Genomic DNA, 15,413 nt, shown 5'->3' with positions numbered 1-15,413 from the left:
TGTGCTGCCATTCTCCCCAGCCGTGAGGTCCACCCCACCATGAGGTCATCCCCAGCTGCGAGGTCCACCCAACCTGGAGGTCCACCCCATCCACGAGGTCAACCCCAGCTGTGAGGCCACCCCACCTGCTGCAAGGTCCACCCCAGCCATGAGGTCCACCCCAGCTGTGAAATCCACCCAGCCATGCAGGCCTCTGAGGAGCTGGGGAGGACTCCTGCTCGTGTCCCTGTCCCACCTCCGCCCCTTTAACCTGGCAGAGGTCCTTCTGGGTATCTGTGAATGGGGCAAATTCCTGGTGCCTGCCCCCGAAGGTAGCCATGAGGACATGAGAGGAGGGTCCCTGCACTGGTGCCTAGGCGGCCTGTATGAGCAGGATCATCTGACCCTTTCCCCTCAATCAGGGTGGGTGTGGCTTGGTGACCACAGTGTAGTCCTCTTAGCTGTCAGTTTCTATTTTTAAATAATTCTCTTGAGAAAGGGGGGAAGCCCCAGCCAGAGCTGGAGCAGCAGAGCCTTCCATGGACGCCTTAGTGCGGGCAGTAATGCCTGCGATCCCAGAGGGACGGCCCGGCGGATCTTCCTTCCCTTGGTCCTGGAGTGCAAAGCAGAGCTGCGGTGTTTCTGGTCTTGAGGACGCGCCGTCGTCCTGCATGTTCTCACACAAGGGGATGACCTGTCATGTGTGCCTTGCAGGTTGGAACAGGTTTTCCCCAAGGGAGGCTGAGGAAGGCAAGGCTTGTCCCTGCCAGGTGGCAGATGAAGGTTGTGGCGTCAGCACCTCACGGGGAATTAACCGTGCTGCTTCTCGTCTGACACCAAGCTGCGCTGTGCTTGCTCTGTCCTTTGACAAAGCCACTGCATGGCCTTTCCTAGGCTGGTATTGAAAGTCGGTGGAATTGGCAGGTTAAATGCAGTCCCGTGGTGCCCTATCCCCTCTGCTGATGTCGTGTTCTCAGTGACCCCAGAGTAAAGGACACATGGTGGCGGTGGCCACTCTGAGAAGCACGTGTAGAGACAGGTACCAGGTACTTTAAGGACTGGGGAACTTGACGTACTTTACGAGTCTGAGACGTGCGTCTTTTCTTTTTAAAGTCTCACCTGGAGTTTAGGTTTAGGAAACAGCTATACCCTGCTGTGGTGGACGGTCAGACAGGATCTCGCCTGGCCTCTTGTTTCCCAGGGTGGCCCCAGTCCCCACTTGGCACACGTGTTCTGGGGTGCTGGGCTCCTCCTGATCACTGCTGAGAAGCTCCTGGCTCCCAGGTCCTGGTGCCTTTCTGGACATGCTCACCTTGGGTGCCGCCCACTCACAGCTGCCTGGTGTCCCCCTGACCCCTCCACCTGGATCCCTTGCAGTCCTGCAGTCTCTGCCCTCAGAAGACCCTCTTGGCCATTCTCTTGGGCTTAGCCTCCTTCATCCTCTCATGGAACCTGCGGCCCGCGTGGTCTTGGCGCTGGCTGGCCTGCAGTCATGGTGTTTGGGCACGTGGCTTCAGCGCCAGCCTCCAGCACCCACATGTCTGCTGGCTCACGACCTCCCCCCTGGCTGCCCTCGAGTTCTTGAAGGTGGTAGCATTGGCCTCATCTGTGTCACCTCAGTTGTCACATGTGAACCACACAGGGCGCTTGGCGAGCAGCGGGCCCAGCTGGCACCATGCAGGTTATGCTGGGTTTGCCATAGTCCTCCTGGTCTATGGGGTTGGTGGCTCCTCCCCGACTCTGGACGCTTCAGAGCACTCCACGGTGCTCATCTTGGCTTGCCCTAGGCCTCTAGCCCATGGGCTGGTGCCCTCTCTAACCACCTGCGGCTGCCCTGCCCAGGCTGGGCTCCTGTCATTTTACGGAGAGACACTTCCCATTGTCTGGCTTCCTCACGTGTTCAGGGACCCACCCAGAGGCAGAGTCCAGGGTTGGGTTGAGTGCAGGACTTTCATTCTCCACATGTGCCCGGTGTGCGTCCTGCACACAGGTGCCGAGTGGAGGGAGGACTTTCCTTTCCTCCTCCGCAAGAGGGGCGGGCAGAGGCCTGAATCGACGGTCCCAGAGGAGATTGCTGTACAGAGGTCTCGGCCTCCTGTCTGGGCTCCTGGTCTTGGCAGCCAAGGGTGCCCAGGCCGGCCACACTGTCCCTCTGGCGCCCTCTGGCCCTTGTCTTTGGTCTGCTCTGGGAGCCTGGCTCTGGCAGCTGGTGATGGAGAATGGCACAGGCTCCTGCTTTCCAGTGTTCCTGAGGCCGCCATCCTCGTGCAGTTCCCCGCCATTCCCCAGCGCTGCCAGCCGAGTCAGGAGGAGCAGAGGCATGATGTAGGGTGGTCAGCAGGTGTCAATGAAGAGCAGTAGGTCAGGGGTCCAGGAAGTGGGATTTCAAAGGATTCTCGGAGTTGTAGCCACCAAGGTGCTATAGCTGGGCAACAGAGCGTGAATTTTAAAAATCGGCATCCTTTGCCTTAAATGTCCTGGTAGTAATTTAAGGTTCAAAAGCTCTGCACTGGTCTATCTGCTCCAATACCTGAAGAAGGGCTTTCAAGAGCAACCGGCACCTCGAGCATCTTTCTGTTTTCCTGAAAATTCCTGGGAATTGTTCTCAGATGACTTCTATCAATTTCGACCCACTTTCATGCACACACCTGGAGGGTGCTGTTTGGGGTCTCTCCCTCATCCTGTGTAACTCCCCACTGGGTTCTGCAGTATGTAGTATTATAAACGGAGCCAAAAATGGTCTAATGATCTGAAGAGGGTTAGTCACAGGTGAATTAGTGGATTCTTTTTTTAATCACTGACATTATGTGGACTGATACTTGGAATTGACAGTCTGGATTGTGCCCACCCAACTGGTGCCCTCCAGAACATCGGGGTTTCTGGGAGGGTCCATCTGTTAGATGAACCGGTGTCCTGGGGCAGCTCAGAGAGGACCCCCAGGAGCAGGACAGCTTGCCTGGCCTTGATCCTCAGTACGTGGGAAGGTCAGGACTTGGGGCCCTAAAACCCTCTGCCCTGTGCTGTTCTGAGCAGGGTGTTGGCTTGTGACCTCCATGGTGGGACAAGGGTGCTGTCCACGATGGTGCAGCTGTCCTGCGTTCTTGACGGGGGCCAGTCTGTCGAGAGTGTGACTTGGGCAGAAACCGCTGTTTCTGAGGAGGGGTTTCATATCCCTTCTGTTCATCACGGACTTTAAATCATTTCGTTATTGCAGGCCATGGTTGCTTGTTACCCCGGCAATGGGACAGGTTACGTGCGGCACGTTGATAACCCAAACGGAGATGGAAGATGTGTGACGTGCATATACTATCTGAATAAAGACTGGGACGCCAAGGTATGCCGCCTCATGGAGCATCTGTCTTCTCACACGTATTAACGTTCATGCTTCCCCTGGGCCACAATATGTAACACGTAGGACAATTAGATTCTCCCTTAAATTTGTTTCAGTCCCAGTATTAGGAATGGATCTTTGTAAATTGAAACAAGTGTGAATGTATTTGGAACTGGATACTGATGTGTCTCAGACACTGAGGGCCTGTAGGTGACAGTGTGGTATTGTGCACTTGAGCCTCCCAAGGGCAGGGGCTGGGGCATGAGGGCCAGGGCTGACCTCCTGTGCTGTGGGTGAGAACATGAAGAGAGTAGATCTTGTATTCAGGGTTCTCACTATGGGAAAAGAAAGGGGGCGCCGTGGACACTGGAAGTGTGGGGAGGGAAGGATTTTATTGCCCTGGGTGGACCTTGGTTCCCTGCATGTTGTGTCCTGACTCATCCAGTGGAATACATTAAATATGGGTACCTTTTGGTGTATTGATTATTCCCCAATAAGGCTGCATGAAAAGGTACTGTTATATCTTTAAAAATGAATTGTTGTTCCAGATAGTGAAGGATCTATCTGGAATTTAACTTTTACAAAAAATGACCTTATTAAAATAACTTCCTTTAAATAGTTTTTACAAGAACACTTCTGGGAACAATTGTTTGTCAGGGTTTTGGTGGCGATCACCAGCAGTCGTTAGGAAGCTCTGAGTCGGCCAAGGCATGTGGTGCTGCCCTTGCAGGCCAAGGCAGGGTTGTATCCCTCCCTCGTCCCAGGCTGACGACCCTGGGAGGCCCAGTAGAATGGTGGCGCGAGTCAGCTCGTTTTAAATGTGTGTTCCTTTCATGTCGTTAACCTTAGGTGATTTTCAGACATGCCATATGTTCCTGCATTGCAGGTTGCTTCAACTGACTATGCTGGGTAATTTTTTAAACTCTAAAGAACAACATTTAACAGAAAAGTGAATGCGTGTAGATCATAGAGTTTCATAGAGTGAACATGCTTCTGTAGCCAGGGCGATTTTAAAAACCAAATAGCCTTTAGAGCCCAGGTCCCTGCCCAGTGCACACAGGGAGGTGACCCAGTACTGGGTGTGCGGAACCCGTGCCTGCCCCGAGAAGCAGGTCCAAGTGGAAGGTGCTCTCAGGGCTGCAGCTGCCCCCGGGATATTCTGATTCAGAGCTCCCTTGTCCTGGTCCAAGTTCAAGGTGGAGGGAAGTCCACTGCTAAGCAGATTCTGTAGCATATGTCACAAGCCTGGTCCCACTGCCCAGTGCTCAAGAGTTTGAAATGGAGAAGTTCGTGTGGTGGCTCACTTCACGCCCAGGGCACAGAGCAGGTGGCCTCAGGCAGAATCTGAAGATTGACTTTCTGGTCAGATTTTGAGGATAAAGGGAAGCCAGAGACAAGTTCGCCCAACACCTAGCTTCTGGATCTTGTTAGGGGCTCTGTCTCGTGACCTAGTCAGGCCGTGATGCTTCTGACTCGTGTGCAGGCAGAAAGCCACCTGTGGAGTTTTTGTGAGTAGAGCATTCCACGCCTTGCGAATGAGCCTTGAGGGTGGACAATGTGCAGCTGCTGCCCTGGGAGCCAGGTCAGAGCTGAGAGGGCACAGACCTCGGAGGGCACACAGTTCAGCAGAGGACCAGGAAGAGCTGGTGGGCTGTCGGGAGGTTCCCAAGGAGGAGCGGAAATGTCAGCCAGCATTGCTCCTACAGGGTCTTGGTGGGCACCTGCCCCGGTCCAGCAACTGTCTTCAGAGGGGAGGGCCAGGAAAGAGGGACGTTCTCAGCCCCAGTCTGATGCCTAGGGACTCAGGGACAACAGGACCTGAGGGAGGCAGGCCAGGGTCCCAATAGCTGGCACCTTGTCACCGGGGACGAGCCCCCTGGGCGCATCCTCATGCGAGCACAGCAAGTTCTCCCAAGGGAGTTTTTGCTGTGCTCAGCCATGCCATGGTCTGTGCTAGGCGTTAGAGCTCCGTCCCACCATCGAGGTCCCCCAGCTTATGAGCACAGGTCCTCAGGTTTGCTCCCTGGCGGGTGGCCTGGGCTCTCTGCCTTGTCCCCTGCTCTCCACCCGGGGCCACATGGCTCCCAGAGCAGCTGACGCTCAGTGAACACTGGGTTGACCCCAGAGAGTGGTGTGTTCAGGAAAATAAGAACAGGCCTTGAGGGCACTCGTCACCTGTCATCTGGCCTGGACAGGGAGCCCATGGGCAGATGGTGACAGTGAACAGAGCCACCTCTGCCCTGTGTGCCGCTTCTTAGGAGGCACTAAGTGTGTGACTGTCCCAACAAGTGTCCTTGAACTGTGGAACCCAATGTGAGAGAGGGAGCCCTTGGGTCACTGCTGACCAGCCATCAAGGTGTCTTGAGCAGCCATTAGCATATAAGTAAGACAGATTCACTGCTTTTCAGACTCTCAAGAATCATCTGAGGGCTTTTGAAGTCAGATACTATTTGTCAGCTTCATCAGGTCTTTAAAACGCCCAAGGCCAGGGTGGGTTGTCAATGCCTCAGTGAGGGCCCTTAGAATCCGACACACCCTTGCACCTTTTTGACACACCGTTGCACCTTGTTGACAGAGATAACCCCTGAGTTTGACCTGGGAGGTGGCCTTTTCCCTCTGGGTTCAGTCTGTAGCACCTTTGCTGTTTGTACTCACACATTTGGCTCTCTTCCTAGGTAAGTGGAGGGATACTTCGAATTTTCCCAGAAGGCAAAGCCCAGTTTGCTGACATTGAACCCAAATTTGATAGACTGCTGTTTTTCTGGTCTGACCGTCGTAACCCTCATGAAGTACAACCAGCATATGCTACAAGGTAGTATCCCTTCCGAAAGTGTCGTCAGGGTGGTGGGGCAGGAGGGGGACGGCAAGTGAACGGCACCCAGGTGTGGTGGGGCAGGAGGGGGACGCCAGGGTGAACAGGGAGCTTCCCTCGGGTCCCTCTGACTTGCCAGGCCTCTTTCACACTATTGTCACCTTGTGCAGGGTTATCCCCAGTTAGTACTGAACGCTGTGCCCAGACACAGTGTTTAGTCTGTGGCAGTCTCTTTCTGTGGGCAGGTCGGGAAGCACAGGCCTCCCGGTCCCCAGCGCAGGCTGCTCTGTGTGTCTGCTGTCTGTCCCTTGGTGAGAACATTTCACTTGGGCATACAAAGATAGGGAAGCAAAAGGCAGGTTTTCAAGGGTAGTAAAGAGACCAAAAAGAGGGATAGTGTGGGAAAATGGACAAGAGTAGAAAAATCAGAGGTGACTAGTGCGGAAGTGAGGAGGAAAGGGGATGCAGGAGGCGGGCGTGGGTGGCGGGCACTCGCGTGGCTGTCCCAGTAAGCAGCATTGCTCCCTGTGCTTTTCTACAGAGTGGAGCATTTGAACTGGTTACATTTAAAGCATTCTTTAAACGTGGTCTGTTTTTACCATGTGTGATTCAGTTAAGACGTGTAGCTTATTTGACTAGAAGATTCTCCAGACATTCTTATGAAAATCTGCATTGGTAGAAGACAGTCCTGTTTCCTGGACACTTCCTCCCTGCTAGGGAGGGGGCTCTGCATGCTCTGGTGAAACTGCAGCCCCTTGTGGGGGCTGGGTGAGGTGTGCTCTCCCCAGCAGTGCTGTCCCTCGCTGTGTGGGGCGCTGGCTTTGCTGATGCTCAACCCCTCTGTGCTCCAGCACTCTCCCTCCTTCCTGACCATGCTGCCTCTGTATTTCCATGGGCCACTGGTAATCCAACTTCATCCTTATTAAAACATAAAAATTCAACATTCACAGATTTTCACAAACTGGGTAGCAAGCTGGGTGGCATGTGGTATCACATGTGGTGGAGTGGTGGGGTTGCATTGGTGGCCTTGCTGAGCCCCGCCTCCACGCCCACTGCTCTTTCACTGGTCCTGACCCAGGACCTGCTTCATAGGCCTTCCTTTCTATGGAGTCTGAGTTTGGCTGGATCATGTCCCACCTGGATGAAGAAATGACAGACATTTTGGGTAGTGAAAAATGCCAGGTGGTGTGGAGGACGAGTGCCTAGGAGTGGCAAGGAGGAGAGGGCCATAGTGAGCCAGGTGGAGGCGGCAGACAGTCTGCTGTGACCTGGGCATGTCGGGCAGCCCAGGAGAACACAGGACTCTCAAAGGCACTCCAGGGGAAGACAATGACAGGTGGTAGCTTGCAGCATTTCTGTAAGCACTGGGGCTCTCAGGGAGTGGGTGCAGACATCAGAACTCCAGTTATGACGCAGCTGTAGATTAGGGCATGAGCAGAAGGCAAGATCGAACATCTGAACCCCTTGCTGGGTACCAGGGCTGCCCAAGAGAGTAGAAGATGTTGGTGGTAAGAAGGGTGTGGTACCTTATGAGGGAGTGTGGGGTCCAGGAGCCTGGGTCTCACCTGGGACCTTGGCCACAGACAGACCTGTGCACCACAGTGTCCCCAGAGCTGCTGGTGGCTCTGTGGTGCGCTACTCCTCAGATAATTTGCTGGCTGTCTTTGGCCTATGTTGCTCCCCCGTGAACATTGGCCAGGGTCCACAAGACGTTTGGCCGATGGCAGCATCCTCCTGGGGAAGGGGATTGGAGCAAGTGTTCACTCCTGTATGTGTCCCTGTGTGTTCCCAGCGGGTGGAACTGTGTGCACTGGGTGGTCAGTAAACCAGGATTGTGTCATCGTTTGTGGAATAAGTCCTGAGAAGTCTTTCATGAAAATGAAGTTCAGCCAAACTGCAGGCATCAAACACAATGTGATGGTTTTGGTAAAAACCCCAGAAGCTTGTCAGTGCCTTGTGAATCCCAGCTGTGGCTTCTGGGTTGTCCCTGTTAGAACGGCTGTGCAGGGGGTGCCACGTCATCCCTCTCCTCTCGTGGCACCTGGGTGGCTTGCCTGGCCACCTGCCTGGCTAGGGGGTGCTAGGAGAGGAAAGAAGTCTTTCTTGGGCAGCTGGTGAGCAAGATGGCATGTCACCCAGTGTGCCTCGTGTCGTCCAGGCCAGGTACAGCAGTGGCGTGGCGAGTTGCTGACCTGCCGTCAGGCACATATCACTGTCCCCCATTGTTACCATTCTTATCCTATTCTGAATTTTCTTTTAGGTACGCAATAACTGTTTGGTATTTTGATGCAGATGAGCGAGCTCGAGCTAAAGTAAAATATCTAACAGGTAACGTCATTTGGGGCCAGGGAGCTCTGGTGCAGAGATGCCTGGGACCAGGGGGCATGTGCAGAAAGCCCAGGAACTTTGCTCACTCAGGAGCACCCCGTGTTGCCGGTCCTTCATGCCCTCAGTGAAAGCAGGACTGTGTGTGTGTGTGTGTGTGTGTGTGTGTGTGTGTATGAGAGAGAGAGCACTTGTGTGTATGAGTGCATACAGCGTGTGTGTGCACTCAAGAGGGTGTGTGTGTGTGCGTGTGTGTGCGCATGCCTGTGTGTGGTGCTAGGGATCCAACCCAGGCCCTGCATGTGCTAGGGGAATGCTCTACTTCTGAGCTACACCCCAGCCCTAAAAAGGATTGAAGTCATCCTTGCTGTCATCTTTTTTGTGGTACTGGGGATGGAAGCCCTGAGGGCTGTGTCACTGAGCCACATCCCACCCCACCCCCGTGCCTTTTTTATATTTTATTATTTTTGAATCAAGATCTCCATTGTCCAGGCTGGCCTCAGACTTGCAATCCTCCTGTGTCAGCCTCTCAAGCTCGGAGATTCTGGGCTGTGCCAGAGTGCTGTTACCTTTAGCCAGCAGAGCCCTCCGAGGATGAGGCAAGTGTGGAACAACAAGTTCAAAGGAAGTCATTCAAACTAAGCTGAGCCTCTGTGACTGTCCTTTTCAGTCACCGGCTGCTGACCTCTTAGTGCCAGGCTTCAGGCTTCCTCTCATACCCTTTCTCAAGGCACATGCTCTAAAGAACACAAAGTCAGCCAGCATAGGGAGGTGAAGTGAGAGGTCCAACCAAGTCCGCTCGGCAGACAGACACCCTGGCTCTAGCTGCACGTCCCTCCTGGCGCAGCTGCCCCCATGGGCCCCTCTCCTGAGCAGCACGTCCTGGTTCCAGGTGGTGTCTTCCTTTTGACCTCTCCACTACTGGGCTCCGTGTTGGCATCCTGATCACGGTATTTCCATGGGCAATTGGTAATCCAACTTCAGCGTTTTATTAAAACATAAAAACCCAACATTCACACATTTTCTGTATATTTTTAAAGCCATTATTTGCTTCCAGTGGCACTCAGCACTTCCTGTTTTAAGGTAGTCCAGTGGCTTTTTGAACACAAGGAGACAGTTACCACCTCTGTGTAGAGGATACTTCCTCTCTCAGAGGTCTGCTGCCGAGTGAGCGCTTGTCCCTGCAGAGCCCACCGGGCATAGTGAGGGCAGCTGAGGTGCTGTCCCAGTGCCAGGCATGCCGCGTACTGAGCATGTCTCCTCTCTTTGGCAGGTGAAAAGGGCGTGCGGGTTGAGCTCAACAAGCCCTCCGACCCTGTCGGCAAGGATGTCTAGGCCGCCCTTGGCCAGCAGCACCCTCGTCACCATGTGGCTCTGGACGAGTGGAAGGCGAGGACCACAGACAGGCAGCGGACCTGCCTGGGGACAAGCAGCTCCCCTGAGCTTCATGGGGCAGGAGCCTTTGCTGATCTGAACTCGCCCCTGCGGCTGCCACCATGGGGAACACTCCAGGACTGTCGCTTCCCCACCTGACGTGAACAAGTGCCCTACGTGGAATTTTCATTCTTATATTTTGCCAGATCTATCATCTAGCTGAGTTCATTTCATCTCTCTCTTTTTTATATCAAGTTTGAATTTGGGGTAATTTTTGTATGATTAGGTACAATTTATCAAAACTGAAATGAGAAAAAAATTACAGTATTATTCCTCAAAATAACATCAATCTATTTTTGTAAACCTCTTCGTACTATTAAATTTTGCCCTAAAAGGCCTCTCACGATAATTGTCCAGTGACTGAGAGTCGGTTTCTTTGGGCTGGAAACAAGGGAAGGAGCACTGTAGTTGCAGCCGGAAGCCCAGACTGCCTTCTTGTCCCGCCGTACACTGATCTGAACTCTGAGACCCTGCTGTGGTGCGTCCGTCGACTCTGTCCATGTGAAACCTGACCGTGAAGTGGTTGCCAGTGACTACCAAGTAACCTTGAGTCCCCATCTTACCAGAAAAAGTGCACAATAGGAAGGGTTTATCTTTTCACTTATTTTTTTTTTTTTTTCAGAAACAAAAGTGACTAGCACTAAAGGACGTGAGGGTGTCCCGAGCTTCAGATTCCTAAAATAAAGGGCTCTCTTCTGCTCTCAGGCGTGTCCTATAATCCTAGGTGACGTAATCCCATTTCTCCCTGGCCTCTCCTCAAATTGACTGTCCTTCTAAATTTATTGTTGCATCTCTCCCTGGCACTAGGGCCCATCTGACCTGCAGATGAGTACCTGGTTCTGCTGAAGAGCACCAGGGGGGATAAGGATGCATCCAGGTGGACCAGTGTGGCTGCAGACTCCATCCACTGGCTGCCCTGCCTAGCCTTGAGGCATTCCCCAAATGTCTCTGCCTCCTCACCTGCCCTGAAAGATGTAGGCTTAGCTTAGGAAAGCAGAGAACACAAAATCAGATATTTTTACATTTCATGGATTTTCTTTTTTACTTTTTAGAAAAAGAGGGACTATTACAAGATCACACAGGCTTCCCGAACCTCTTAAAGAACTGAGTTGGGATGGGTGTCATAGGCGTCATTTCCCTGGTCTTGAGCAAAGCCCAAAGGATGGTATCCCTATTTTGCATGAATTAGGTGTAAGACCTTGCACCCTTGGGTTTTCTATCTCTGTCCTTGATCTTCTTTGCCAAAATACAAGTATACAGAAATATTTCTGTATATTTCAACCTATGACAATTTTAGCATCTGTATAGTTTGTATTCAATTAGAGACCTTTTCTATGGAAAGCTCAGTAATTTTTATTAAAAGATTGCTATTGTTCATGTAAAACATGAAAAAAATTGAGAGAAACTGACAGTGTAAACTTGGGGAACCAGATGCTCAGAGCTGTGACCTCACGCAGCAGGACTCGCGGGAAAAAGGGTGGTGCTTTCCTCTCCCAGGCTCAGCCCTTTCCCGCCCTCTCCTCTACTCCAGATGATCAACGGCGCCTCTCCAGCAAGTGCCCATGCCGGCCTGGGTGTTCAAGTCTTGGCATCCAGCCTGCAGTGCCCCGCTCCACCTCCGGCCTGGCTCACAAGCACTGTTATGCAGCGTTGGCAGGAACTGCTCTGTGTTGGTGGAAGAAGGCTTGTTGGATCCTCAAGATGTACAGCAATAGCCTTTTAATTTGGGAGCGCTGTTGTCCTTCAGATGGATACCTCTGCAGATGTACAAAGTATCAGATTCTACTGTCTATGGGTTGTGCTTGCCAGACAGGTCTTAAATTGTATATTTTTTGGAGAGGTTTATATACTTTCTTGGTGATACATTGTGAAAAGATCAAGAAATCAGCATAGCCATTTCTTTAATATCCATTTTAAATCTATTCATTTCATGTTAGTGGGACTGTTAACTTGTCACCAAGTAGGACTCTATTTAAAACTCTTTGTGGCCTATATGTGTTAATTCTGGTTAAAGATAAAGCTTCATAATGCTGTTTTTTCAACACATTAACCAGCTGTAAAACACAGACCTTTAGCAATAGCAGGCAAAGAATTTCAGGATAGACTACAAAGTCATGTAATTTGAAAAGCAGTGTTTCATTATGAAAGAACACTGGAGTTGCTTGTAAAGCTAATCTAATTAAAAAGATGTATAAATGTTCTTGAAAAAGATTTTGGTTGTCACTGCAGCTCTTTGTTTTCTGAATCCACTACCACGCATTGCTCTCTAGAGGGCCCTCGGCTGGGCCGGCTGTGTGCTTCACACCTCTCCAGCTTAGTCCAGGATGCCTCTTGTAGGTGACTACGGGGAAGAGAAGACAGCGGACACCGAGTCTAGCAGCCTCAGGAACGTCCCTGCTCTGCTTCGTCCCATTCTGTCTGGAGTCTCAGGCTTCGAGTGTGCTCAGCACTGCTGAGAGTCTGTGTCACACTTGACTGCAAAAGGAATGGGTGTCAGGCACCCCCCGGCCATCTCAGGTGTGCTTCTGAGTGTGTAGCAGAGTGTAGCTGTGTGACCACCTGCTGCAGTGAGCCAACACACCTGCCGTGTATCTCTCACGTGATATTCTTAGTGTGGTGCTTTTTCATGTTTTGGCCTAGCTTAGGGCATTTGGAGAACTGTACCAGGATGCATAGCTGGGTGGATTGGTGGAGAGGGCACATGAGTTAGAGGTGAAGACTGATTGAATTAGGTGGTGTGCTCGATGGATCTATTTAGTTCTGGTGGTTCAGCCATTTAATCATGTGACCTTCTGATCCTTTTATAATCTGAAAACAAGCAGACTTACAGAGGTTTGTGAGAGCTGAATGAGACAGTGTGCAAAGCACCTTTGTGCCTGGCACGGCTTGGCTTCCAACAGATGCTGTGCCCCTCCTCCAACATCATGGCAGCAGAGCTGCAGAGGGAGAATGCAGAGTCGGAGGGTTTTGAACAGCTGTCAGTCTCAGGTGCCTCCTTGTCTGGGACAGGTCTCTGCAGGTGGGTTTTCAGCTGGATCACTGGAGCATGCACACACTCTACTTCCTGAGGGCTGTGGCCTGGAAACGCCTGCAACATCTGTGTTCTCACCGCGCCTCTGACAGAAGGCCGCACTGGCTCTCCGTCTCCATCTGCAGGCCTCACATCATAAACACAGGCCCAGACTGTGGTAGTCGGCGCAGCTTCTGCCCGGGACACCAGGTTTTTCACCTGCACACATGCTGCTCACTGTACCTGCTGGCTGGCAACAGGTGCAGAAGGTGCGTGTGAGCTGGTTCGTGAGCAGAACCCACAGGTGTGATACCACGGGCGGGAGAGCCCAGGTGGCTGTGGATGGGTCATCGTAACTGGTTGATGCGTATGTTAGTCACTGTACAAGGTCTTCCCTTCACAGAGATCGGTGGCGGCTTCCAGAGCTGTTCTGCTCCTCCTGGGTCTATAGAATACCTGTGCCCTTATGTCCTTAACAAAGTAGGCACAGGACCTGGAAATGCTGGCTCATTGCAGCTGGTAAGAGGTAGACAGTGGGGACTGGAAGCTGAGCTCTTGTGTAAGTAAGCTCTTGTGTAAGTAGCTTCAGTAGCTAGACTGTGTATTCTCTAAGGGTCAGGAGCAACAGTGACCCTCACTCTTGGAGGAAAACAAGTTTCAGCTCTTGAGTGGTCCTTCGGGAGCTAAGGGATGAGATCCTCGCTCTGTCCTGGCATCTCAAGACCAGGCATTGCTTGCTGAGGTGCCACCAGGACCAAGAGAACATAGGCCTCCTGCCAGCACTCCCGCCCCATCCAGACGCACCGCAGACACAGGCAGCCTCTGCCACCCAGCCTCCCCACCTGGTGGTGTTGTGCCCGGGGTCAAGCTCCTGGTGTTCCCATGGTGGTGTGCTGCTTGGAGCTCGGAAAGACAGTGTACCCTGTGGTTCTATTTTCTTCTGCGACTTACGTTTTTTCCTCACGTCTCTCACTTGTGCCTGTGGCTCCCAGCCTGTGCCGCTGGGAGGCTGCCCTTCCTCCTGGTGCACAGCTGGCCTCTGGCGCCCTGTCTCCACTCCGTGTCAGGACCCTGCCCCCTCCTCTCTGTGTCCTTTCTCGCTGCAGTGGCCCTGGTCTCTGGGTTCTGGCAAGCACATGTGGGTGTGGGCATTGTCAGCCATGACACCCAACTGGAGCTTGGCCCAGGACAGAATTCTCGTTTGGAAGTCACTGTCCTCGAGTCTGTGGCACTGCGGCAGCTATGGTCTCTGTGTGGATTGAGATCTGAAGCAGCCCAGTTCCTAGTGTGACCTGCTACTTCTGTGAGCCAGTTAAGTGGAACGGGGCATCTCGGCCATGGCACTGCTGGCTGGGTGTTTCCTGACGTCTTTCATTACTATTCCCCTCTGCTCTCGTGCTTTCCAGAGTGGGGTCACAAGCTGGCCGGTTTAAACATGCTGTTCCTGCCCTGGTCACTGTCCTCATCTTCTCTGGGGGGTATCTGTTTTCCAGTTCTTCAGTGGCTGTTTCATGCCTGTTGATAGGTTTTGATTGTCAAGAGCTCCCTTGTTCTCTCAGCCCTGTGTGTCTTGTCCTACCTCTGCAGTCCAGTTGTCACATGTCCCACCTGTCAGCCCAGTTGGCTCCATGTCAGCGCCTCCTGTCATGCACAAGGCCAACACTACACAATACCTGTGAGGCAGAGGAAAACACCGGCAGAGATAGTCAAGGAGGGCCGCGCAGTGACTGTGGCCGTGGCCGTATCTGGGACACACCAGGTCAGGCACACCCTGCATGTGACAGAAGTCCTGGTAAGTCAGATCCCAAAGTGAGTGTACTGGCCCCTTGGGCTTGAGAGGTAGGGGTTTGGAGTTCACAGGTTGGAGGAGACTGTGCAGAAGATGGCAATATGGGAGGGGGATCTAAGAGGCTCCACCTCCAGCTCTTCCCTCACCCAAAGAGCACCATCTCTGGGCACTGCACCTGGCCCTGCCATGAGGGGGACCTCACCCCAAGCCCTGTGGAGAACTGCAGCTATTGCTGCAAGTGGAGGCCCATGCAGGCCCACCTCATCGGGAGCACTCTGGCGCTTCCAAAATGAGCAGGAGGAGGACTAAGAAGAAAAGAAGATGATGTTCATGGCTGGTGAACACTGAGATAAACTCAAGTTAACACTTGAAGGGAGAAATTCAAGCCCAGCAATGGTTCATGCCTGCACTCCCAGCACCTCAGGAGGCTGAGGCAAGAGGATCATTTGAGACCAGCCTGGTCAACATGGCCAGACCCCATCTCAAAAAAAAGAATAGGAAATTATAAGTTCAAAAATCTCTCTCTCTCAAAAAAAAAAAAAAAAAAAAAAAAAAAAAAAAAGGACCAAAAGAAGAAAAAGAAACTCTTGGGAAGCCAGGAAACAAAGAGTTGATTTAAGTCAGCAAAAAAATTGAAGACAGAATTATCTCAAGTAAGAGGAAGCTACAATATGCCAGAGGAATAGATCCAACTGAAAATGTAATGAATGACACTGAAAAGCAAGCAGCCAAC

The 15,413-nt window shown here is 52.3% G+C and overlaps 1 protein-coding gene across 1 annotated transcript in view; it reads left to right on the top strand.

The window, feature by feature from the left end:
• Window positions 1-12,092, top strand: part of Egln1 (egl-9 family hypoxia inducible factor 1) — a 44,787-nt gene extending 32,695 nt beyond the window's left edge. Inside the window, exons 2-5 of the mRNA XM_077105076.1 lie at window positions 3,194-3,313; window positions 5,986-6,122; window positions 8,383-8,450; window positions 9,721-12,092. Coding sequence (XP_076961191.1) covers window positions 3,194-3,313; window positions 5,986-6,122; window positions 8,383-8,450; window positions 9,721-9,782 — 387 coding nt within the window. The 3' untranslated portion in view covers window positions 9,783-12,092. The remainder of the gene's footprint in view (window positions 1-3,193; window positions 3,314-5,985; window positions 6,123-8,382; window positions 8,451-9,720) is intronic.
• Window positions 12,093-15,413: the final 3,321 nt, after the last annotated feature.

Source organism: Callospermophilus lateralis, chromosome 13 (genome assembly GCF_048772815.1).
Source record: "Callospermophilus lateralis isolate mCalLat2 chromosome 13, mCalLat2.hap1, whole genome shotgun sequence".
Classification (NCBI taxonomy): Eukaryota; Metazoa; Chordata; class Mammalia; order Rodentia; family Sciuridae; genus Callospermophilus; species Callospermophilus lateralis.
Note: the sequence above shows the minus strand (reverse complement) of the source record. Positions and strands in the feature narration are given on the sequence as shown.